This window comes from Stegastes partitus, unplaced genomic scaffold, assembly GCF_000690725.1.
Source record: "Stegastes partitus isolate 25-593 unplaced genomic scaffold, Stegastes_partitus-1.0.2 Scaffold263, whole genome shotgun sequence".
NCBI classification, from domain to species: Eukaryota; Metazoa; Chordata; class Actinopteri; family Pomacentridae; genus Stegastes; species Stegastes partitus.
Window position 1 is genome coordinate 15,819 of NW_007577994.1, and position 25,064 is coordinate 40,882.

The following is a 25,064-nucleotide window of genomic DNA, read 5'->3' on the forward strand; positions in this document are numbered from 1 at the left end:
AACGTATTTTTACAATGTGGAGGTGATCGATGAAACAGAGCAGAGTTTTGTATCAATAAACTGACTTAATCACTTCTTAAGGTTTTTCTTTAGTAAAGGTGTTTTAGTAGTTTTATTTCAGGTTTTACTCTTATTTGGCATTTGTACTCACATTGTGCTTCCCTCTTTAGTGTCAATTCTTCATTATCATGGCTTTCATTTTGTATTGATGTATCAGACGATAGTATAAAAGCATTTCCAGTAAATCTGTACTGAACAGCTCTGACATCTGACTTTCTGTGTAACCAGTCAGTATGTTACAAAGAGAAAAGCTGCCTGTTAATGAAAACTGAAACAGAGCTTTGCTTTCATGAAAAACATGTTTATTAGTAACAAGAGCAAAGTCACAGTAATAACACTGCAAATTAAGACAAGATACGAGCAGAACTTCCTCAGCCTACTGTAGCAGGTTTACATTATATCGCTATAATCCCTTCTACGTCGTGTGTGTGCGTGTGTGTGTGTGAGCATGCGTGCAGATGAATCCTGTTGCGTCAGACTTTGCCGGCAGTGAGGCCCTGAGCTTTCTGAAACTCCTGCTGTAAACTAGTCAGAACTTCTCGATGCTGTTCGGATTTCTTCTCCATTTCTTTCAGGAGTGACTCGTACCTTTGACTGCAACAGGACAAAAACATGTGTAAATATACTCACAGGAATAAAACACCGTCACCTGCCTTTATGTACACTCAATGCTTTCACAGTGATTCGGTTTTGGACATGAGATGTCATCCATCGTTCTAAAAATGTTTTTTTAAACACAACAAAGTCCCCATGATGTTGAATGAGATGTTTGGGCTGCACTCATTTTACTTACTTAACTTTAATCATGTGCCTAATAAACTGACTGACTGGCAAACACCATCATGACTTTCTCCGCTCGTGCAAACTCAGCCACAAAGTAAAGCCCTACAGATGTTGCAGACTGCTTCTCCATCAAACTCCTGACTGCCCTCTACCTGTGAGTGAGCACAATAGCACAGCTACAGTCTGGCCTACGACCAACACTGGAGCTGCACTATTTGTAAGTACAGTCCAGACTCAATAATCCGACACTAAATGTAAAACCTTCTTTTATGTCAGATATCAAGGCTGTCTGATTGTCAAGACGGAGGTGGAGATACGAGGAGGACTTGATGCTTGAAGGCTCATTTGTTGTTAATATTTATTGTTTATTGTTGTTATAATAACTAGTGTATTGTTAGAACACTACACATTGCTGGATTTCACGCCTAATTGACCGGTGCGATTGTGCACATTCCGGCCACTTCCACCCAGTCGGAGCGCTCTGACCAGATTTTCCTTCTTTGTTGACAGTATTGATTGTTTATTGATCAGCTGTCATAAGCGCTCACTACAAGGTATCACAAGGAAAGTCTTACCACCTCTCCTTTAATGTTACCATGAAGTTTGTCCACATGCAGTACGAGGGTGTCTTTTGGGAACATTATTATTATTTCCTTTCAGACATGCACTCTCTTCTGTATCTGACAGAAACCTGACAGCATCTGAATGTGTCACCTTCATGTCTAAAAAAACACTTTGGTCAGGTTTCTGTAGAAGCTACGGCTCTAATCTTGCTCTTTCAGACACATTCATGTTCAACACAGCACAAGTCTGAACTGCACATTAACAGAGAGGTGACGGCGTTTGAAGTGATCAGAGGAAGGCTCTTCCACCCTGCTGAACATTGATCCAGAAGTATCACAGAGCGCAAAAGTCATACTTTCAAAATCACAAAACAGTTTTCTCGTTCACTTTAATATACGATTTCCCAACTATTAAATATTGTCCATAAAAATGAAACTTCACCGTCACGGTAACTGGATTAGGTCAGATTAACAAGACTCATCGATAACGAATTGAATTAAAAGAGGAGCTGAGGTTTCGTTTCCTGCTTCAAGCTGCAACTCTGAGCTTGTTACCTGCCTGCAGCATCACAGAGCTGTGTGCATGTAGGCACATGGAGCAACAGCACAAACACTGATTTCTCACAATTGTGAGTTAAACCCGACACGGAGACGATTATTATTAATGATCTAAGAGGTGGATCACACTGTCCTTTCCTTCACACAGAATTGCAGTTTATCAGCTGCAGTTAAATCATCTGTTGGGATACTTTTATTTTATTGTTGGTGAAGTCGAAGTAAGATTAGAAATGCACATGGACAGACTTCATCATAAAACTAGGCTGTTAGTCATTTAGACAGATTGCTAAACTTGCTTATTAGATTAAATTTAACGTTTGGTTTATTAGTCCATGAACAGGAACAGAGAAGTGACGTGTATTTTAATGACACAATGCCATCACTGTAACAGACTGATGAGGCAGCAACTACCCATCCCATTTCTGAAAAGAGATATAACTGAACCCTAGCGACTAAAACTAATATGGATCTCAAGGGAACAAAGAAAATAATAATGATAAAATACATATCTTTTTGTACAGATCTGATAGTTCTGAGGTTAAAAATACCACATGTCCTGTGCAGGCAATCCAAAAACTGTTGATACTGGAGTTCCCTGAACCTGTGCAGGCTGTAGGACTATGAGCATGAACACCACAGGAAAACAAAAAGCTTGACTTACATCTCTCCGTTGATGTACTCGAGCCTTTTTGCGACTGTGGCTTTGGCTTCATCCAGGTCTTGCTTCACTAATACTGGACCGATCAGTTTGTACACGGTGTTGGAGCTGTTCAGCAGATCGAGCTCCTGGGAAAATACACAGATCATGTCTTTAGTATACACATCCCAGTATAGAAAGCCAAACATCAGTGGATAATATCGTGAGAAAATGAGTCCAGTTACCTCTTTGACAATGTTGTTTTCTGTCAGCTGCGTCTCCAGCTTCTGTCTGGCTGACATGCTCTTGCTAACATCTGACCAACACACAGACACGACATGATGACGACAGGGTTTCATTATTATTTTTTCTCCTAATGAGGGAGAAGTGTCATTGCGACCATAAATGACAGCTAAAATGCTCCAGTGATGTCTCAGCAGGGAGTCAAATGTATGGTTAGCTGCCCTAATATGGACAGCTAGCTTGACTCAACATGCCACACTAGGAGCAGCCACGAGAAGCTACCGGACTCACCTTTCTGCATCTGCGTGTATTTCTCTAACTCCGCCTTCAGTTTCTTCTGAATGGCTTCTGCCATGTTTGGTTCGGATTGTTCTTTAAAAGCACTGTAAAGTGACTGAATATAACAAAGAGGTAAGAAGCTAAATGTGGTCTGACATGGAAGCAGTGTAAGCTAACAGGAAGGGGCAGCGGCTAGAGCGGATGTTAGCGCGTCACTTCAAAGTAAGAGCTCTAAGGGGCGTATTTTTAAAAAAGCATTAATTGGTACATTTTGTGTGTTTTGTGTTTGTTATAAACTTGGAGGCGTAACATAGCAGATGTTCAGATATGAAACCGTCTATGTCTGCCATTTCTCATCACTCCACAAGCTGATAAAAGCCAGAAGGATTCTGACCTAAGTGCTCTGCACCACCACAAACCAGTAGCTGTCCAGGTTAAACTATGTATAATTTTGCACCCTTACTGCCCACTCCTTCTAGTCCAGCCATTTAGAATGGGCAGCTTCCTCTCAGTCCAACAGGTTCATTTACCTTTCAGAGCTGCTCTTGCTGATTTTAAAATGTCTCTTTGTGAGGTAAATACACCAGATGTTCTGTTGTGGGCTGCAAGAGTGAACACAAGAGTTTTCATGCATTCCCAGTATCTGAGGAACTGATGACAGGGAACACTATACAGGCAGCGTATAGTTACAACACTAATGTCCAAGTATACACAGATGTACTAAAGTGTCTTGATAATAAAGAAGGAGTACTATTGTTCTGGAGTTTCTCTTAAAAATAGGGACAAGTATAAGTGAGGGATTATTAGTCTAAACAGGAATAATGTCTGCAATATAGTTAGCGTGCAGTAAATAGAAGATATAGAAGAGTTAAGCTCATTACCAGCCAGTCTACAGGCAGCCTGATAGAAATGCACAGAATTTAAATAATGGGACTCATTGTGAGATTTTTATGGGCACAACCTCATCTGCAACTTAATTTCTTATCTTGTCTGCCTCCTCATTTTATGTTTTTATCTTATCTGCCTTCATTCATTTTCATGCCAACAGCATTAAAGGAAATTAAGTGGCAGATAAGGTTGCAAAGGAAGCCTCAAAAAGTAATCACACTGACTTGGCAATTAACCCTCAGCAGGACAGAAATAAAGCGCATCATTAAGCAGAGACTTAAGGAAAAGGGGCAAAAGCAAAGGATGGTGGTTTTACACAGCTCAAAGCAAAGTGGGAGAGATGTGGTGCACGTTAACGGGCAGGAGAGATGGAATAATAACATCAAGACTTCGATGTGGGCACGCTGGACTAAAGTGTTTAAAATAAGAAAAAATTACAGGAAGATGTGACTGCTGTGGGGAGGAAGAAACCATAGAATGTGTTTTATTCCAGAGTCAGAAATAAAATGACTGAATCTGAGATGAAGGTACAACTTGATAAAGTGAAGTAACCCTCCTATTACCTTTAAATTTACTAACATCTTTTATCTTTGGGTTTAATTTAACCCCAGCAGTTTAAATCTCTAAAAACTTGTCATAATTAAAATTGTTGCCCAAATGTATGTGTAAATATCCCTTTATATAACACTGAAAATCGTATTTCAGTCACTTATTTAGAGGTGTTAAACATTGAATGGGGTCAATTTGATCCAAAGATAATAGGAGTGTTTAAAAAACACTTACAGAATAACTCAATAAATTCCCATTTTTCAGTATCTTGGAATTAAAAAAAACAATTTGATGGGATGGATATGAGATGTTAGTGGTACACTCCACCAGCTGGTGGCGGTAAATCGCCAAATCTATGTTTGTCAACCGCTAATAAACCCCAACGAAGGAGAAGAAGCTCCTCTACAATATAGTGTGCAAACGAAATTTTAAAAAAACTCACCTCGGGTTTTCTATATTTACATTTTTTTAAAAATTTGTTTCCTTTTTCGTCATTTTACTCCACTTGGTGATACATTTTGGCTGTCATTGTGGCGGCGGTTTACGACACCGTTTTACGACACAGTTTTACGACGCTGCTCTCAGTTCGTCGTCGCTCTGCTTCAAGATGGCCTCGTCGTTTTGGAAAGGTGTTGTCGGTGTCGGACTTTTTGCCTTAGCTCATGCGGCTTTCTCAGCGGCACAGCGTAAGTGTCGGCGCAGAGTGTGAACCCCCGCGTCCCGGTGTGTTTGTCTGGTCCTGCCGCGGCGTGTTTTCGCCGGACAGGGTCGATAAAACAGCCGGTCGGGCCTTCAGTCGGTCCATCAGCGAGCTAACGGGATGCTAAGGCAGCTTAGCTCCGCTTTGAATGAGTCGCGGGGGTGACGGGTTAAATATTCACCTGCAGTTCGGTGTGAAAGTACAAGTAGCAGTGATTTATAATCCTAAGAGTGACTAGACTAGTGGGGGTTTAAAAATTCAGCCTTATTTCGGATCAGTCAGACTTAGCTGTTTAGCTGCTGCTCCAGTGAAATAATGTTAATTTTACTTGCTGTGCCTAAAATGTATTTCTCCCATCAGATCGATCATACATGCGACTCACAGAGAAGGAGCATGAGACGCTACCAATTGACGTGAGTGACTTTTTATTCTTGTGTTAATGTCTGCCTTCATTTTGCAAAGTGCTGCCAGATTTATTTATCTCCCACCTCCTCCTGTCACAGATTGTATTGCAGACCTTGTTATCGTTTGTGATGACCTGCTATGGTATTGTCCACATCGCTGGAGAGTTCAAAGACATGGATGCTTCCTCAGAGCTGAAAAACAAGTAAGCCGATGCACCCTGCAGCACCTCACTCCCACGGTGATGGAGTTGTTTGTGTCCTCTGTCACAGGGGAAGCAGGCAGCTCGCCACCTCAGCTGCATTTATAGTCACACCGGTGTGAATCAGCTCCCACAGACTCACACACAGACCTCCCTGAGGGGATGTTGTGTTTTTGGTGGCCATTAATATGTTCTGTTGAACCAGATGTAGCTTTATATCAAACACCATGAACTGCTTTTTGTACAGTTTCAGCCAATGTATTGAAAGACTGGTTACATGAAGATTGAATGAACAAAACATTCCAGGAAAGCTGTAATAAGGCACCCGTAGAGACTGTACATGTAATATTTTCTTTAAATATCTCAAGGTTTTAGATTTTGTCACCTTTTTTAGATGCCAAACTGCATAGTTTAACAATTTTAAATAGGTTCTAAGGAAAAAGATTGAGCTGACAAAGATATTTTGGCACCCTGGAGCTAGAGTTTCTATAGACAGTATGAGATAAGTAATTGCTTCACTGCATGTCAAGATGGTGGTGTGGGCTTTCTGACAAATAAGTCAGCAGCACTTTACTTTAGTGTAATACAGCAGTAATTTTTCTTTGCAAAAATGAAAAACATTGTCAGGTTTCGGGGGCCCATTTCACTAAACACGAGTTGATTTGCTTATTTGCTAATGTTGTCAGGGTCCAAAAAACAAACGAACACCATACCTGCAACTCACGAACAAGCAAGAGCTTTGTAAAACTGATTTCTTTGCTTTGTACTGCGATCACTGCCACTGATTGCATTCGCTGCACATTTAACATATTGGCTCTCTGCTACAATGTGTCATTGTGCCGTTACTGTGAGTCATTACAGCAGAGAGCTGTATCCAGTTGGAGGATCTTTTGATGAAACCAAGGATAAAGTCAGTTGCATGAGGCTGCCCCCAAACAATTATTCTGTCCTAATTTATTTTAGGATTATGTTTCAATTAATTGTTCAGTCTAAGAAAATCAGAAAAAAGGCAACAATGTGTCATACAAATGTTCAGAGCCTGAGGACATCCAACAGGTCAAAACCCAAATATGCTGATGATATAAAGTAAAAGGAAAAGATTTACACGGCTCTTTTGTGTCTGTACATGAGTTGCAGGTTGTTGTTTTTTACCTGGTGGACTCTGTCAGCATGACTGAATAAGCAAATGATCCCATCATACAGTTCGCATGTTACAAACTTAGTGACGGTGGCCCCCAAAGTCAGAATGTTTTTCACTTTTGCGAGAAAAAATGTCTTGAAAAATCCGCTGACAGATTATATGTTTTTGCACCTGATATTACACACCATTATTTTTATTTCTGATGTGAAGTACCGTAGTTGTTTACTCTTATGACACAGACACCTTTGTTTCTTTTCCATGTGATAATTCCCCCCAAAAGCAGATGTAGTGAAAGTTCTCATCACACCATGATGAAGGGAATGGGTGTTTGCATCACTTTGTGCAAGAATTTTAATACCTAAAAGGCTTTATTTGTAACAAGGAAGTGTCCTAATGTGAAGATTTTTGACACCAATGTGCTGTAGTGAGTGTTACAATAAGTTCATAACTTGCTAACATTTTTAATAACTTCATCCCTTTTTCCCCCCAGAACTTTTGATACGCTGAGGAACCACCCATCCTTTTACCTTTTCAATCACCGGGGTCGGGTGTTATTCCGCTCGCCAGAGGAGGAGCCGTCCTCCGTACGCAACCAGCAAGCTCTTCCCAACCCCATACGGCTACGCAAGCTGGAGAATTTGCACTGAGACTGGCCTTTCCTGCCTGTAACATCGTCGTTGTCAGATAAGATTTGTTTTTTTTGTTAGACAGAGGGAGGGAAAAGTGAGAATTCATCTTCCTCCACTTTAATTTTTATTTGTAAATAAACTAATATGCTGTCCAAACATGCATCTCTGTCCATACAGTGGTTACCACCATATTCAACACTGACTGTGCCAACCCTTCAGTTTTTCAAGCAGATTTATTTGTATATACAGTATGTAATCGCTTTGGAGTCTTAAGATACTGAGACATCTCCCCCCTTTTTTGTCCCATCTGAACTGATTTGGGATATTGCTGTCCTTTGTATATCTTTTGTATGAGAAGCATAACAAAGCCTGTTTTGTTACTGTTTCATTTCAACCACACGTCGGTCTTCTGCTGCTGTCTGGGCAAACTTTTGTCGACTGAAACGAGTTTTGTTGTATGAACTGAGAACTCTTTATTTCCTTGATGATTTCCTGGAGGCGCGAAGGCGCTGTACATGCTGTATGCGAGGAAAAGGTTTTGCTTGTGCACCAGAGGAAATCGATGCAAGGTGAAACGTGAGAGCAGAGAACATTAGACAGCCTTTCTAATGATACTGTGAAGACTGAGGCGGAGCAGAAAGTAATGGTACATTCATTGGGGTGAAGTTTATTTTTTCCTTCATTTTACATTTTGTTAAGATTCAACAGATTGTTTTCGATTTAATAAAAAGGCATACTGATTTTACAAGGTGTCACGATGTGTTTTTTTGCCCAGTAGCTCCTTTAATTACCAATGGATGTAAATAATTAAATGAAAAGGCCCTGAAAGGCATCAGTCCTTTACTCGTCTGCTGTTCTCTATATATTACTAATAGATTAAATCACTGTAATAATGAGTGGAGAGGTGTGTGTAACTGTGACCTTGATGCAGGTCTGCAGCATCTCAAAAACATTCCACCTGATTAAAGAGCCTGCAGTTGTTGACGTTGGACTCTAGATGGCAGCAGAAGCTAAAATGATCCACAAGCTGTTTGACATTAAAGCTCAGATTGTTGCAGCAGGAAGTTTTTTTTTAAGTCCATTGATTGGTTTCAGCTGAATATGGTTCCTCTTGGATCCTTATCATCAGGTTTGTTTCACACAGTTTTTGGTTCTTTTACTTCAAGTTGGTCAACAATCAAATGATGGATGATAGCTGGAAATAGTATCATTACTTTAAGATTTTAATTAGTTTTTATCTTTTAGTATTGTTTGCTCACATGGGGGTCAGGACTCCATTAAGCCGTGGAAGATGATTTACAAGACATGAACAAAAATAGGACTGCACCAACAGATTGTTCTTTCTTGATCTACTGTCATAGAGGAGGAAAGAAACCAGAAAATGTTCATATTCAAGAAGCTGCAATCCGAGAATTTACTTATTTGGGGGAAATAACTGCTTAAACTAATTAATCTGTTATCAAAACTAGTTAATTTCATACCTGAAAACTAGTTGATAAGGTGATTAATTGTCGCAGCACAAAATGTTTAGTTTTTAACTTTCAGGATTGACTTTTTTTCTCTTGTTATTTACTGAATTATTTTATTTCTTCAGGCTTTTAAAAACAGTTGAAGTACAACCTGAACCGAGTGGCGTTGAAGACACTGGTGAAAGTGTCCCGTAGGTCTTTCAAAACTGAGTTTTGAAAGACTCGGTGGAAATACAAACACAGACACACAAAGCAGCACACACCGTTCTACCTGTGGTTTATTTTTTTTGTTTTGTTTTGTTAAAAAAAAGTAGGTTCATAAAACTTTCCACTTTGTATATGTATTTAACAGTTTACAAAAATGGCTTTAGACATTTCTTTCAAAATATTTCTTAAACTCTGAAATAAACAAATTCACAAAAATAATCTATATTCCCTATGAACATTAAAAAGTAGTGTACATCTGTCGTAAAAACAAGGAGGAACGAAGGAGGAGCGCTAACTTGGGTTTATGAAAAAAGCAGCAGAGGGTACAGAGTTACCAGCTGTTTCACTCAAACAAAAAGGTGGCTGTCAGCTGAAGCCCGGACAGATGCAAAGCTTCCTCGCGGTAAAGCTGTAATGCTGGGGGATCTGTGGAGTGTTTGTGGTGCCTGTGGAGGATGATTTATGTGTGAAATGTGTCATGGAGCTGGATGAGTAAACTCTAAATGGATACCAACAGCTGCATTTTACTGAACCCATGTTTCTATTGCTGTATGGCAGATAAGAGGATAATGACCCTCGATCAATAAACCAGTAAACACCACTGTCTGGTGTTGGATATCTCATGAGTTTGTTTCCAGTTTGAGAAGGTACTGAGTCACTGAACACTGATTCATCAACACACTGGTGTCCATAACGATACATTGTTTTTTTATCAATGTAGTTGTCGTATTTGTAACTAAATGGACCCAGTTGGGACATTTAAACGCCATGTAATTATAAATAAGTTCGGCATGTTTGACCTTTTCTGGGCAATAGGGTAATATGTCCTATGACATATTTGAGAATTTGCTATACCCTTTACTCTTTAATGTGGCAATGCAGATGCTACTACTACTGAGGCTTTACATGGGAGGTACTTTAATGACTAGATTAGCCATAGATACCAATTCTGTTCCAATGGTTTCTCAATTATAGTTCCAGGAAATTGATTTCATATCCCAACATGTATTGCTGCAACATAAAATTTTATGTACGCTCTTAGACTTTGTCCTTATTGCCCATCCCTAATGCCAATGCATGTCAATATCAACCACTTAAAATAGGAACACTTTCAGATGACAGTATCAACTTGGTCAAAAATCATCTCGTGCATCCTTGTGCAGATTTCCCACCAAACCAGATTCCTCCTGCCAGCTTCCAATTTACAAGAATGCACAACAGTTTTATTACTCGTAAAAATCGTTGCAGTCGCACAAACACTTTTCAGACCAGCTGAAGAAAGGTCTGTTTTCAAAGAACAACAACAGCAGGCTTAAATCAGTCTATCTCTTGGTCTTGCTCACTTAAGGATTTGACGCTTATCTGTCTGACGGAGTGTGTGTGTGTGTCCACTGAACAATGTGCCCATACAGACAAAAGCCATATGGAAGTTTAAGGCATCTGTCAATATGAAGAGGATTATTTTTTTTAAAGTTTACTCATCCCCAGTGGATCAGTCCTGAAGGCTCCTCCTCCAGTTAAACCCGTTCCCCTCTGCCTCTCACAGGATGTCATGTAACAGCACAGGGGCAGAAGGAGCATCAGTGCATTTGTCCTTTTCCTTCTCTGGTTTCCCAAATTGTCCTTTTGAGGCTGGTCAAGAGGGTTGTGTCTCTTGTGGTGGTGATATCCAGCGGTGAGCACAATATACTTCAGAGGAGTCTTATTTCTTTATCTAGTAACAAAGAGAACATGGCTTCATCACTACCTGCCATGATCATTGGGAAGCTGTGACAACGTTGCTTGCTTCCCCTCCAACTCGGCGAGGGCAGCCTCCAGCTGCTGGATCAGTACCCGCTTCTTGAACCTGCCAGAGAGGAAAAACAATTTAGAACAAGCAGAGAAATAAATTGGGAATGGCAATTGTGCTGAAAGTTCAGGTTGAAGGGGGCAACTTCCAGGACCGAGCCAAAGAAGGTTCATATAAAAGTTTTATGCGCTTTAGATGTGTAGAATGTCCTCCATCAAACAGCACTACCAGGGAGGGATCTGATCAGTCGTAAAAATGGTTCTGGAGCATGTAAGCGACTTGGGCAGAGCTTAAAACAAGGATGATGGTTTAACCCCCACAGAACCCTGATTTCTACATTATGGAGTCTGGGATCCCCTGAAGACACAAAGGACACTGACATGCATGAATACCACAGAACAACTGTGGACAGATTTCTGAGACGCCTGCAACAGCCTCCCTGAAAGTACCTTGAAAAACTGCACCCCTATCCCTGAGGAGAGTTCTGTTTTAATGGCAAAGGGTCCTCACACTGAATATCGATTTGATTTAGGTTTTTCTGCACTCAGTACCTAAAACTTTTACACAGTGCTGCAGGCGAACCTAAATTAAACGGTTGTGAAAGTAATTGCAGTGTGGCCATGAGTCATTGCTGCTGAAGCTGCACTGCTTCAAGGACACACCATCTACAATCTGACTGCAGTGACACGGGTCTAATTGACACATTGCTAAACAGGCATGTTTGGGGATTATTGAAATGCTTTAGAACACCTTTGCTTAGCTAATACTGAAGAATTAGCCGCTGTTTCTTACCTGATAGCCTCTTTGATAGCATGCTGGATGAAGTATCTTTGTACATTTATTGGTCCTTTCACCTGCTGTAATAGTTGGAGTATTGCCTCATAGTCTGAGAAAAAGCACCAAGACACAGGTATGGATGAGAAAACAGTTCACAGGAAATCTACTTTGCTGGATTGGATGATGTAGTTTGATAGCGTGCAGCAGCTCATACTCACTTCTTCCTGGTTTGCGGACCTCCTTGATGACCCGCGTTCGCAGCTCTGCTTGGCTCCCGTCTAGTGGGGCTATGAATATGGTCTCGGGTGCTGCAGGGTCAGCTTCAGTCTCATCCAGCTGACTCTGCGGACTCAGACGTTCACAGTTGTGTTTCTCCTCCAGCGGCTGCTCTTCTAGATGATCTTCCACCGGCTGCTCCTCCATCATGCTGATGTCCTCATCCCGAAGCACAACTCCTGTCCCGGCCTTCTCCTCTAAGCTCAGTGGAGACGGACTCCCTGCTTCAGTGTCCATCTCAGCGGGCCAGATCTCCCCAGTGTCAAGCCCAAGAACGCTGTCACCGTTACTCTCAGCGACCACCATGTTGGTGCCGTCCACTCCTAAAGGAGAATAATTTAAAACTCATGTTCACTGCTATTTAAGCAATATTTCACCACTAAATCCTCACAGATCATTCATGCATCTATAGCAAAGTGTTTTAGGTTCCTCTTAATCTCACCTTTGTGCTGTGGGATGGGTTTGAGGAGATTCTGTTGCCCCTGAACTCCGGCTAGACTTTTTCCCATCACCACATGGTTGGTGTTTCCCGGTGGAGTCTGCGGCCGCCGCAGCAACGGTGACATACTTCGCCTTCTCTTCAAAGTAGCACCCGAGTTAGAATCGTTGGAGTTTCCTCTTTTCTTGTTTTGAGGGCCTGCAACAAACTCATCTGCCTCATCGATCATCATCCCCTGCGAATAACATTCGAGGAAAACCAGACATTACAGAACGAAAAGGACTAAATATTGAATGAACATCCATTATGACAACACTGTGCACAGCTAAACTGTATTGATTAGTACTTCTGGGTTGATATATTTTTACCTTCTTATCCTGCTTGAAAGGATTCCCAAATGTGTGCAGCCGCTTAGGTTGATCAGGGTCAATCTCTCTCAAAGGAGATGGCATCATTTTCAGGTACTCTTGATAGTTTCCCATCTGAGCCACTGGAATACTGTGCAGGTAGTCTAACAGCCACAAGGAATGTTATACATGTTAATAAAACACTGTACGAACAACACTTAATTTCAGTTAAATTTAAGAAGAACTTTTGGGTTACTTGGTATTTTGGGTAAGTAACGAGCACCACATAAGTTTAGATGAATAATTCTCAAAATATTAACTGTGCTTCATCTGTTTGTTATGAATTATTAACAAGATAAAATACCTTCATCTTGCCCTCGGATCAGTTTTAGTGACGTCCGCAGCAAATTGGAGCGCATTCGGGTGAGTTGATCCAGAAGGTTTCGTCTCGGGATGTCGTAAGCATTCCGGTAAGCTTGAGGTTTTACATCCTGCGAAAACATTTGTGCATCCATTCAGAGGAAACCCACCAAATACTGTACTTGCCCAGGTTTCCCTGCGTGTGTGCCACCAACAGAAAGTATGTCATACATCGCAAAAATGTCATCGCTGTCCTAAATGTACCTTGTTGAGCAGAGCGATCTGGAAACCGGCAAACTCTTTGAAGTTGATGTCGACCAGGCGAAGGGGTCCCTCCCCGGTGATTCCCTGCAGCAGCTGCTTGAAGTCTCGCCGGTGGGCCAGAGAGAGAGAGCTGGAGTGGTTCTTCACCTTTATGCCGGTTTCTTGAGGAGCCTTTTTCCCCACTGACACAATTAAACGATCCGATTCTATTTTTGCCTTTGTGCAATAAAAAAAAAAAAAAAAACACAATATTTTACTATCTGTCCATAAGATCTCGGTGTGGAAAATCATTTTGAGCACAAATGTATTCATGTTTTTTTTTGGGTACATGTCTCTGTTTTGTTTCTCTGCATCTTTTGGAGAATTGAAAACATAATTTCAGCCACAAATACTCATGTAAAACATCGAGAGCAACATTTGCTTTGTTTATATATTCACCATACTACCAGTATATTGTTTTTACCTCTCTGTTAAATAACAACAGCAATTACGATACGGGGACTTTATCCTCCATAAAAGCTGCCCTGACCTCATGCCCTGATTACACGGGACTCAGAAGTAAACAAAGCCGGAAGGAAAAACACTGCGCAGCTCGTGTAGTAGAGACCGCCACTCTTGTGCTGGACTTTACCGACATAACACATACATAATTTCTTTCGAGACCTAAGGATGCCTATAATGACGCTTCTACTGAGGCAATGGTGCATTGTGTTTACAGGGAATGTAAGAGATACAAACATCATGCATCACCTCTACCAGATAACACAGGGGTAGATTTTGATTTTGTAACTGAAAGCATAAGGTAGGTTTGGCGGAAGTGGAGCCTTTCATTTTTTCAGTCACAGTGTCAGTGCTGATTATCTTTAGAGAATTGGCGTGTTTTTTTGTTTTAGCTCAAAGCTTAGAATCTTTTCGCTATTTAAAATGCACACATTTACATTATGCAGAGTAGGGATAGGCCCATTATCAAAGCTGATATCTGGCATTTTTGTGATTATTAATAACATTACTTTTATTACCTGATTATCGATAAAGTAAATGTGCTACTTTTGATCTGATGCAGCCGCCTTTCAATCTCTGTCTGTCGGTCTCAGCCATCTTATTGGTTACATGTTACAACTAACAGCCAATCAACACTGAACGTTACTGTTTACAGACAGGGACAAATGAGGCCATTTGTAAAATTGAGTGTTTTTTTAAGGATGAGGTAACAGAAATTGCTGAAGTTGTAAGACATATAACAATCTTCAAAAAGCATGCTCAATTTCTCTGTTGCATTGAAAAATGCTCAAATACTTCACTTGTTGGTTTCATTGAAGCTGGAACTAATCTAACGTTATCTGGAATACCGTAGCATCTTTCTAAAGTCAGACTAACTTTACCACTATTCTAATTGACAGTAACGTCTCTCCAGCAGACACACAACCTGCATAAACTGAACAGGAAGCACAGCCGTGACCACAAAGCAGGAAATAGGTTATGCTAACAGCTAAGTTAGCAGGAGCTCCAGCCCCCATGACCCTACAGAGGATTAAGTGGTGTGTAGACAATGGATGGATGGATAAGTTAGAAGGAAGCCACAGATTACCTTGAAACGGTATCTGGAAAACAATACCTAATAATGCTTTAAGATGTGGGCCGTAGTGGGCATTAAAAGTGATTGAATAGTAAAAGATTAACAAAACAGAAGAACAGTAGACGTAACTGCAGGAGATAAATGATTATCGATTTTACAGTAAGCGTCCTCACATCCCATGACGCTGTGATGCCATCGCTTCTTCTCCTTCTTTTTGCTCATATTCAGGAACAGTAATCTTTATTAATCAAACAGCCCAGTTATGAATAATAGATTTCCTGCAATCACAAGTTCTTAATATATAACATTTAATGTATATTGGCTCCATATATCAGTTACTAGTCTTTCTTCAAACTCACATCGGTGGATCCTTTGTGCAGACTTTGTCTTGTTGAGTTTGATTTATGGCTACATGAAAAACAAGCAATTATAACTGCTCTGACTTCATATTCAATCAACCCTTTACTGCATCAGAATAATGAGTAACTGATAATACCTTAAGTTATTGCCTTGTGTCAGACTTTTAAGTAGTACCTGTCATTCTATTTGAATTGGAAATTTCCCCTCCCTGAGGGAAGACTGTGTTACCGTCAAGGACACTTTGACAACTGATGAACACATTAGCTGTGTACCACAGCTTGGGCTTTTTCTCTCTCACTCACTAGCCCACCACGACTACTATAACTGTCACACTGCTTGGAAATTATGGTACGAGAATTTGCGTGCAAGCAATATTCACCTGCTGGCTGAGCTTCTTCAGGTAGGAAATGACACTGTAACTCAGGCCGCAGTCCATGGTGTCTGCGATAAGATTAGGTGCACCCATCATCCTCAATGCCTTCTTCAAGGGCTGTCGGAAGGTAGTAGAGAAAATTGTGGAAGTTAATTATATGGGAAAACAGCATAAATCAATTTACTAAAGGCTGCATAAGTGATCCAGCATTAGTTTACCAGGAGGAAGTATGGAGGCATTGTCTTCAGGTACATCTCAAAGGCCTGTCGCCACTTGAGGTTTGGCTTTAGTTTGTGCACTTTAAATAAATCATCTGAAAGGAGAAGAAAGAGAGTGTGTGAGAAGTTTTAGCATTCTGGATCAGTGACCAGTCAGACATTCAGGGCTACACACACATCAATACTGAGATGATGGTGGTGGTGGTGAGTCGAACACCAGCATCAAAATATGATACACAACTTTTTACCCTTTGTCTCAAAACACCTCTTTGTTGCACAGAATAATCAGAGCCGACCTGTTTACTAAGTTGCTGTGTTACAAATCTGCTGTGTGTGATTATGTTTATAGTTAAAGATGACTGGGGGGAAAAAACCCTGCAGATGATGAGGTGCCCCAGAAAAGGAATGCTTTTTAAATTTAATATCAGCACAGACCTACTGACCCAGAAGTTTCAAGGCCATGTTAAAGACAAGTTCACTGCAATATGTCTTACCGAGGAGTGGGAGAAGAACTGGATAGTTGTAAGGCATGACAAACAGGTTAACACAGGTGAGAGTGGTGCTGGCTTTAAGGTAGCCGAACGGCTGTCCCAGGTCGCTTTGCTTTCCGCTGCTACTAACAAACACCTGAGGATAAGAAGGAAAATTATACAGTCAAATAACACTTGTTTGTTAGACTTAAAAATTCAGCTTTACAAAACGGTTTGTAGATCTGTGCTTAATGATCAAGCTTCCCTGGCGTGACCCAACGACTAATTCACCGCTGCTAGAAGGTGAAAAGGTATTAGGAATTTAGCAAGCAACCTCATTATTTCAGGGTTTCGGAAAAGTCCCTGAGGCAACAACAGTGACTGCAAAAACAAGGCAACAAAGCCGATGAGTGTGTGATTATTTACTCTACCTGCCAGCACATGTGTGGAGATTTCCTTTCCAGAATGTATTGGGTGAGCGGAGAGGGCTCCAGTTCATACTTGTCAAAGGGCAGCTTGTCAATCACCATGGGCTCACAGTCCACACAAGAGAAACGAACCACAGGATGAGCTGAGCGAGGTGGCTGAGAGCAGCAGATGGAGATGATTGAGGAAACTATTAGGCATGTTTGTCAGTGGTACAAACCCATCTGATGCCCTTGCAACAGCACTGCATAACAACGCATTAAAGATTTACAGGTAATCAAAATGGCAGCCTGAGTGTGCAGAGTTGAACACTTCATTATACTGACTGTAAGTCAAGGTTACTGACTGATGTTAGACAGAGAATAAGAGAACTGCCAATAAAAGAGAAACAAATAGAAATACAAGAGAGACAAAGTGAAAGTAACAGAGCAGAGTGGAGCTTTCATCTATAAAGACACGCGTGGACAATATCAATAACAACAGATTAACAGAGTTAGAGCATTCAGTCAAACTCAGATTTATGTATTATGGCAGCATTATGAGTGGTAACCCGCAGAACAGCAGACTGAAGATCTGCTGAGATATTTTTAAGCTTTTCTGCTCACCAGAGTTGGAGAATTCTGGTCCGGCCAGAAGGACTCTGGTATGGGCCAATGCCCAACTGGCACCCCCGTCTTTGGGTTTGGTCGCACATAGATTAGTTTGTGGCAACTGTGCCACGGCTGTGGGCTGAACGATGACACAGGACGACTCGACTCTACAGCGTTATCTGCAGAATAGAAAAGTGTACAATGCAAACCAAATGCCAGAAAACACTACAAATCAACTGACTGACACAAACTGGCTTTTCAGTCATTTTTGGCCTAAAATTCTATACAGACATTTAAAATTCAACTTGTCATCTTTTTTTCCAACAATAAAATAATATATATGTTAAATTAAAAATCCTACTTCTTTATAATATATATTTGGCCAAACTGGAAAATGCATTCAGTTCTCTTTTTGGTGTAAAACTGTACTGTGGAAATCCAGAATTAGAAGATTCTCTTCTGCTTTCACCTGTTTTACTGCCGACAGTACCTTTGCTCCAACTAACTGCATAAGATGTGATCAGACAATGTGCTCAGGATGTAATAAGATGCACTTCCTTATTGTGCATAAGTCACTTGATTTATATAAATGCACCTGACTGGGTCCTGAGGGCTCCAAAACATTTTGTACAAACAAAACTGTTATGACACGACATGAACAGGCAGGATTTGAACATGTAATGATTGTTGCCTTTTGCCCATTTATTGCACATGACCCAAAAAACTCACCTTCCCCAACGAGAGGTGGATCTGGCCCAGTCTTCTCAAAATTAATGACAACGCCACTTTGAACCTTTTGGACCAGAGACTCCAGACACTGGTTCAGCATCCTCTGTGTTCGCACACAGTACGAGCGCCCTTAGTGAAAAAAGCACGACACACGTCAATCAAACATCCATCCATCCATTATCTATACACCGCTTAATCCTCACGAGGGTCGCGGGGGGGCTGGAGCCTATCCCAGCCGACTAAGGGACAGGTTTAAAAGTGCCATGAGCGGGATTTGAACTCATGATCTCCGTGTCGGGGACTATAGCCCCTGTAAATAGGTCGTCAGCTCAACCACAATCAAACATAAAAGAATTAATTATTGAGTTCTGACGAAATAAGAAAATATACAATGAATAAATCTGTGAAGTTTCTCAGTCATCCAGGTCATGGTAATCCTCGTAGCTTCAGTAAAAAGCAACTCTATTTTAGATTCTTGAAGACTCCTTACCTATCATTCAAGAGGCTTCTTCACTTCTTTTTTGGGTCATGTACACTGAACATCTTCAAGAACCTAAAAGAGAACTCCAGCTGCTTTTTACTGAAGCTACTCGGAACACAATGAAAAAAAACAAAGTAAAGCCGAACCTCCAGTGACTTCACACATCTGGGTGATGGCAGACTCATCTGTCGGGACGCTACCAAGTTGCTCATTGTCTGGTGTCGCTGCTCCTGGCAGCCTCAGTACCAACGCAAACAGACGCTGGTCCCAGCGGAAAGGTTCTTTGGTCAGCTCACTGCCGGCCAAAGGTGAGTTCAGAGGCAGGTGCAACTACACAGCAGAACGAGATAAAAAGGTGTGATACTGCCAAAGGTCAACTTCACACAATTTGACTTACAAAGTGTAAACAGATAGCAGAATTATTTACTAAAACACCCACAGTATTGTAAAGTTGGCTTTACAACAAACAGTACATGGTAGCACGATTGCATTTGTTTGTGCTCTCACCTCATCTGGCACCCCAGAGCTGTGTGTAAGCTTGTTCCCATCAGTGATAGTGATGATCACAGATGGCTCGAGGAAGAATGGGTTACGGCCCTGAGAGGGGAATGGTAACATTCAGCAATTAAATTCAACTTCAGGCAAACAGCGAGTCCATTTATTCTCACTAGTCTGCTTTCTTTTCTTTACATTCCCAAACACTGTTCTGGGCTCTGTGCCTGAAAAAGATTCCCATCTCCTAAAACACAAAATGTAATTGGTGTCTCACAGTGAGAGTAATGGGGAAATGCTGGTGTAACGCTTAAACAGAGATCCACTAAAACACAGTAATTAGTATGGAATTACCATCACACCTCTGACAACCTTGTAGTTACGAATATGAACTCCATGCTGCAGCTGGTAATCTTTGCTCGGTGTCAGAATGCATCTGTAAGCTGCACTGTGTCCTTGTGTTACTCATTAAGGACAGAGGCCTCTACCACTGTGCTGTGGAGGTCAGCCTTGTCTAATTCAAACACACAGAGAATGCCTAAGTAGATTTAGACGCTCCTGATGCACAGAACCTGTGTCACAGGCCGAGTGTAGTAATCCATCTCTTGCCGACGAGCAGGGGTTTAGAGAAAAGATGTGCACAAGGAGAAGATGACTGCCTTTCCTGACACACAGCGGGTGGATTAAGCTAAAGCCAAAAGTCAATATTCTTGTAGTTGTCTTCAGGTAAAATGCCAACTGGAACATTTGTGGATGTCACAATCATACTAAAAACCTCCAAATTGTTTGTTTATCAAAGGAAAAATCTATTCAGTCACATTTAGTTTTTGTACAAAGTTCATCTCTAGTTGTGTACCGTGGGCTTATCTGTAAAGTATTTCAGGTGCTTACCATTTTTAACTTGTGTTATTTTTACCTTTTCATGGATTAAAATTGGTAACTTCTACTATCTAAGCCTTCCTCTATGACCTCTAGGTCGAATGCTGCTTTATTCTGATTACTTTAAGTGTTACACCTAACCTAAAACAGTGGATCTGCAGTTCAGCTTTAAAAAATCTCTCCCAACAGTGCCCTTATATGGTGAAATAAATGTTATGCAAATCACCAGTGTGGCCCAATTATGTATAGTATGTGGTGTTATGTTTACATCTACAACCAATCGTGAAATTACTTGAATGTAGCAAATTTAAATAAGCTGTTTATTCCAGTAAGTTAACATTCATAAGACTCTAAAATTCTGCTTTTCTCTTGCTAATGAAACGCGCAAATGGTACGTCGACGCCAAATACCTGTCCGTAGTTGTCGATTCCCGAGACGAGGCGGTTGAGGTTAAGCAGGTCAAAGGCTGTGCGAAGAGCGTGACCTAATGTTGTCAGCCCCGACGCCTGCAGGTTCTTCAGCTCGCACATGAAGGTGGCATGGTTCTCCTTCCAGCCAGCCTGAAATTACACGCAATGGATGTACAGCGTTATGAACACTGTGCACAGCAAACGGCCGTACAACATGCAGCAGAGGAGGCTTGAAGTCACAGAGCAGGGCGAACAGCCACAAACCAAAATAGATACACACCCACAGATACCCAAAGTATGTAATTACAAAGAAAAACACAGCGAGTTTTGTTCGAGCACAAGCTGATTAATTCAAGCAGATGACTGTCACCTTTGGTAAGAGAAGTCTCAGCGACGCATTGTTTCTGTGTGACGTGACATAATAGTGACCGTAAAATTCGATCGGGTTGTGTGAAGCTCTGGGAAGGGAAGATAATATTGTTGAAATTCGGGCCCACATTTGAGCTGGATGTTGCTGTTTAAGAAAGAGTCTAATTTCATACATGACAAGCATCCAAAAATACACTTCCCACTGCTGCCTGTCCTCTGTGACAGAGATATACTCCCACAGGAGAGGATGTGAGTATGTAGCTGCTCTTGGACTTTTCACTGGCGAGGTCAAGTACTTTACTGCTGCAGCTTCATGCTTAATCTAAGGATGACCTGCAAGCTTACTACTTCCTTTGTTGGGAGAGGGAGGGGAAGACGCACAGAGATGGAGAGTAAGAGAGGGGAAGGAAAAAAAAAAAAGCTAGAGTTGCCAGTATCAACATGTATGCTCTGAATGAGGCCAGTGGGTAGATTTTTGGATTATCACAGGACATAATTCCGAAAGTCGTGATTTGGGTGGAATTTCTAGGAAAGCGCAGTATTACATGAATGACGTTAGATAAATATTAGACAATCATACCAGAAATCTCACTGAACCGCTGAAGCACAACGGAAGGTGGAAACACATTCAACAGCAAAGTAAACCTCGACACAAACCCTTGTGTAGACCAGTCGAAATGTAAGGCTTAACTTGCGCTCAATAATTCAGACTACAGAATATTTCTATTTTCTTCCCACCGAACCTCATCTCTCTTTCGCTCTCCCTCTTTATCAACAATTTATTGCTTCTGTAACTGTGCAATCAGAGTAGCCTCATTCGGTATAACCTTGTCCTTTCATCATAATCCTCAGTGCACAAAGCAGGCAGAAACAACAAAAGGGGGACGGCAATGAAGACAAAGAGAGGAAGAGCAGGAGCGTGAGGAGTTGAGGACAGACTTTACAACGAGGGGGAAAGTACTTCGGAAGGCAGCACCTGGATGACTTCATGTGAGGGAGGGGAATCTCATCTTGGATTATTTGGCGGAAGAGCTACACACATGATTATCTAAGTGAGTCACGTGTGGAACTTGTGGTAAAAGACGACATGAAATAGGCATCCGCTCATTGCATTTTGTCATGATCTCAGTCTTACACATCGTCCTACAATAACACGATGAGAACTACACAACGATGTTTGGGAAATGAGCTGCAAATGGTCCTTCTGCTGTGTATTGAATTAAAGCCAATAAAGAGACAGATCTGGTCCGTGTTATTTTGTTTCTTTGTAATTGTACATTAGCTAACTGAAAAAAACATCTCGTCTGTGTTGTAGTCATATCTAGAAAACACGTAAAGGTATCTGGAACTAACTGTGGACGATACTGCAACAAATGCAGCTTGTTAAGGAAAAGGAAGGAGTCAATCTTAAGTTCTTCTTATTTATCAGAAGTCAGGGTTACATTAGTACAATAAAACAAAGAAGCTCTTCATTTTAGATTAATTTACCAAATATAGGTCAAGTAAAATCTAATTAAAGTAGAAATGTAAGAAGGATGAACAGACCCGTCACAATATAACTGAGCACATTAATCATAGGGTGCTGAATATTTTCACTGATTAAACAGAATGGAAAAGCAGTTTTGTAAACCTCTAATTAGCTGAAAATATAACTATTAATTTCACATCCTACATTCAGATACTAGCAGCTCATTTGTCCTATATTCTTACGCCTAGTCATTTAAACATCTCCTATTTACTTTGTTGATCGTGTGATGAGAAGTGCGTCCCTTGTGTTGGGGCTATTAAATGAAGGGTGTAAAACATTATAATATCAAGTTTTTAAATAAATTATCATGAGATAGAAAGTAGTGTTCTCATGTCTGGTCTGGGGCTTTTTAAAAAAGTGGAAGCTGTGCGAGCTGTTCAGCACAGCACACTAAAATGTTACTTCAAGAGTATCGTGAAACACAAAAATATGGAACTAATTAGTCATTACAAGTACATTTTGGCATGCATTGTACTTTATAACATCTGCCTCTCTCTGCAGTCCCAGCATTCTGGTAATTAGTCACGAGGCAAGCAAATTAAAAATAAAGACTATAGAAAGAAAACAAACTACTCCATGTGTTTTCAAGCACTGTTGACATGGGATGGAGCAAGCACTCGGCACACTGTGTTGAGCAGTACAGTGTTGTTTGTAGACAGAGTTGGGCAAGCCTAGAGACACTTCTAATACAGAGCAGCCACAGAAGCAGATTTAAGGAGTTCATGTGGATACTTAGGATTGTATTTTATTGGGCATGAAAAATAAGAGATGTGTGCCAAGTCATAAAACAAGTCAATGGATTGGTGGAGAGGATAGCTTTGCTGACATGAAACCCCCATGAAATTATTGCAGTGATTCACAGGTTGCATGTTTGTTTTTTTTCCTCTGTGTGTGTGTGTGTGCGTGGATGAAAACTAGACTGTTTGTATGCTCACAGTTTCGGCATGACAAATTATTATCATATGAATAATGATAATTCTCTACTAGCGAACTCATATAAAAATAAAAAAAATCTCATGATGAAGAGGGCTTATCAACTTTCAGCCCGGATTGGCCAATGGCGATGCGCAGCCGATGGAAGGGGCGGGGCACAAAATGATTGGCGGGCTCGCTGACCAATCGAGACGCGGCACTGTTATAAAAAAGCGGAACGTCATAGCTGATAATAAATCTCTCCGCCTCCATCTCAACGCCCGAGACTTTTCTCAACACAAAAGCAAAATGTCCGCTGGATGTTCGGAGGCAGTGCAGCTCCGGGTCTGCGACTATTTGGAGCAATAATTTGCCGTTTTCGCCACCGGGAAGCCGCCCAACACTGACTACAAACCAGAAGGACAATAAAGTCTCACTGACAGAAAAATACGTTCGACTTGTCAAATGTAAAAATTGTATCAGTTGCTAATTACCTTCACTCCGTATGGTGGATCATCGAATGTAACTAGCATGTACCTGTCGCCTCTACTAGCCGGGTCTCGGGCACGCAGCTGTCAAAAAAGAAAACCAAAACAACATATATTAATTTCGACCTATCTCGCCCAAGGAGCCCTAAGCTCGCCAAAAGGTGCATTCTTGCTGGAAAAAAAGTCGGGGTAAAATCGTTCTTTACCTTCATAAAGACCTCAACCGCGCCTTTAGCAACGTCCAGATACGTCGTACCCAAATAAGTGCGCTGATTCATAGAGGCGGACGTGTCTAACAGGAAAAGTAAAATAGGCATTTTAAATGTAAAGCCGCGGTTGTATGCTTTTCTAAAATAACCGTTACCCACATATGACCTATCGTGCGGCCAAACAGTTCACACATGTGTATATATATTTGTTATAATAAGCCCCCCCTCCAGAAGAGGGCCGCTGCCTCTGCCCTCTCTCTATCTGCCTTTCTAGAGCTCTGTCTCGGCTCGCGCTGTTCAACTTCTGCTCCTAACGGAATGGAACGCCCCGCTCTGTCCGCAGCGACGCCATTGGCTGGGCCCCATTCGACTGACCACGCCCCCCGCCGTATATAAATATATATAACGAGGTCGCAATGGCTCGTGTGTACAGTCCGTCCGCCTACCCACTCCGGCTGCGTGTATGCAAACACATTCAAAAGCAAGAGTTTATGGCGCCTGCAGCCTTAGTTTGCCTGCAACAACTGATGATTGTAGCTGTGCTGGGATTTAGTCCATAGGTCTCTGGCCATCCCCCTCCTCGTTTCCCGCCCCCCTTGCGCGCGCGCACACACACGCATGCACACACATAAACACACACACACACACACTGCCTCTCTCGTTCTCTGACTCTCTCTTCTGCCATTCTTGTGCTGCGTTCAAGGCACCTCGAAAGCTCCGTCCTTCCCACACTGAAGCATCAGCATAACAAGAACACGTGCAGTTGCATACATGCGGTCGTTTGCATGGATATTTGCATGTCTTTGTGTGTTCAGTCGCTGATGCATTGTTCGTCTCTCGTGTATTGTTTGTTCAGTTTTCCATCTGCTGTCCTGCTATCCCCACCCCAACTGGTGGAGGCAGATAGCAGCCCTCTCTGTGCCTGGTTCTGCCTGAGGGTTGTTGTTTTGTTCTTCATGGTAAAGGGGAGGTTTTATGCTCCTCCTCACTGT

The 25,064-nt window shown here is 41.4% G+C and overlaps 4 protein-coding genes across 4 annotated transcripts in view; 2 read left to right on the forward strand and 2 right to left on the reverse strand.

The window, feature by feature from the left end:
- Nucleotides 1-340: 340 nt before the first annotated feature.
- pfdn6 (prefoldin subunit 6) lies at nucleotides 341-3,338 on the reverse strand. Its single transcript, XM_008282176.1, has 4 exons — nucleotides 3,136-3,338; nucleotides 2,847-2,917; nucleotides 2,626-2,750; nucleotides 341-654 (listed from the first exon to the last, which is right to left on the reverse strand). The coding sequence occupies exons 1-4, from the start codon at nucleotides 3,197-3,199 to the stop codon at nucleotides 534-536; spliced, it is 381 nt and encodes a 126-aa protein (XP_008280398.1). The 5' UTR covers nucleotides 3,200-3,338; the 3' UTR covers nucleotides 341-533.
- mmgt1 (membrane magnesium transporter 1) lies at nucleotides 3,198-8,379 on the forward strand. The gene is given in 7 exon segments (XM_008282213.1): nucleotides 3,198-3,204; nucleotides 3,296-3,345; nucleotides 5,079-5,123; nucleotides 5,126-5,246; nucleotides 5,621-5,673; nucleotides 5,764-5,867; nucleotides 7,496-8,379. Coding segments are annotated over 7 exon segments (537 nt in total). The 3' UTR covers nucleotides 7,653-8,379.
- A 984-nt stretch (nucleotides 8,380-9,363) lies between these two features.
- ints6l (integrator complex subunit 6 like) lies at nucleotides 9,364-24,294 on the reverse strand. The gene is made up of 18 exons (XM_008282182.1): nucleotides 24,070-24,294; nucleotides 23,870-23,947; nucleotides 20,567-20,716; nucleotides 19,293-19,382; nucleotides 18,932-19,115; nucleotides 18,305-18,433; nucleotides 17,591-17,754; nucleotides 16,991-17,143; nucleotides 16,584-16,716; nucleotides 16,090-16,184; nucleotides 15,878-15,988; nucleotides 13,563-13,778; nucleotides 13,303-13,429; nucleotides 12,960-13,102; nucleotides 12,595-12,826; nucleotides 12,095-12,475; nucleotides 11,892-11,985; nucleotides 9,364-11,156 (listed from the first exon to the last, which is right to left on the reverse strand). The coding sequence occupies exons 1-18, from the start codon at nucleotides 24,178-24,180 to the stop codon at nucleotides 11,054-11,056; spliced, it is 2,694 nt and encodes an 897-aa protein (XP_008280404.1). The 5' UTR covers nucleotides 24,181-24,294; the 3' UTR covers nucleotides 9,364-11,053.
- mospd1 (motile sperm domain containing 1) overlaps nucleotides 17,660-25,064 on the forward strand; it is a 15,819-nt gene continuing 8,414 nt past the window's right edge. Inside the window, exon 1 of the mRNA XM_008282178.1 lies at nucleotides 17,660-17,670. The gene's annotated coding sequence lies outside the window, so the exon portion shown is untranslated. The remainder of the gene's footprint in view (nucleotides 17,671-25,064) is intronic.

Bases quoted from the DNA above. Each gene is read 5' to 3' on its own strand.
- pfdn6 (XM_008282176.1), bottom strand. From the start codon at position 3,199: ATGGCAGAAGCCATTCAGAAGAAACTGAAGGCGGAGTTAGAGAAATAC. The intron at 2,751-2,846 runs GTAACTGGACTC...GTATTTTCCCAG, and splicing joins AAAACAACATTGTCAAAGAG to GAGCTCGATCTGCTGAACAG. The intron at 655-2,625 runs GTAAGTCAAGCT...GTCCTGTTGCAG, and splicing joins GAGTACATCAACGGAGAGAT to TCAAAGGTACGAGTCACTCC.
- ints6l (XM_008282182.1), bottom strand. From the start codon at position 24,180: ATGCCTATTTTACTTTTCCTGTTAGACACGTCCGCCTCTATGAATCAG. The intron at 16,717-16,990 runs GTAGAGTAAATA...TCTTATCCTCAG, and splicing joins CTCCACACATGTGCTGGCAG to GTGTTTGTTAGTAGCAGCGG. The intron at 15,989-16,089 runs GTAAACTAATGC...ACCTTCCGACAG, and splicing joins TGCCTCCATACTTCCTCCTG to CCCTTGAAGAAGGCATTGAG.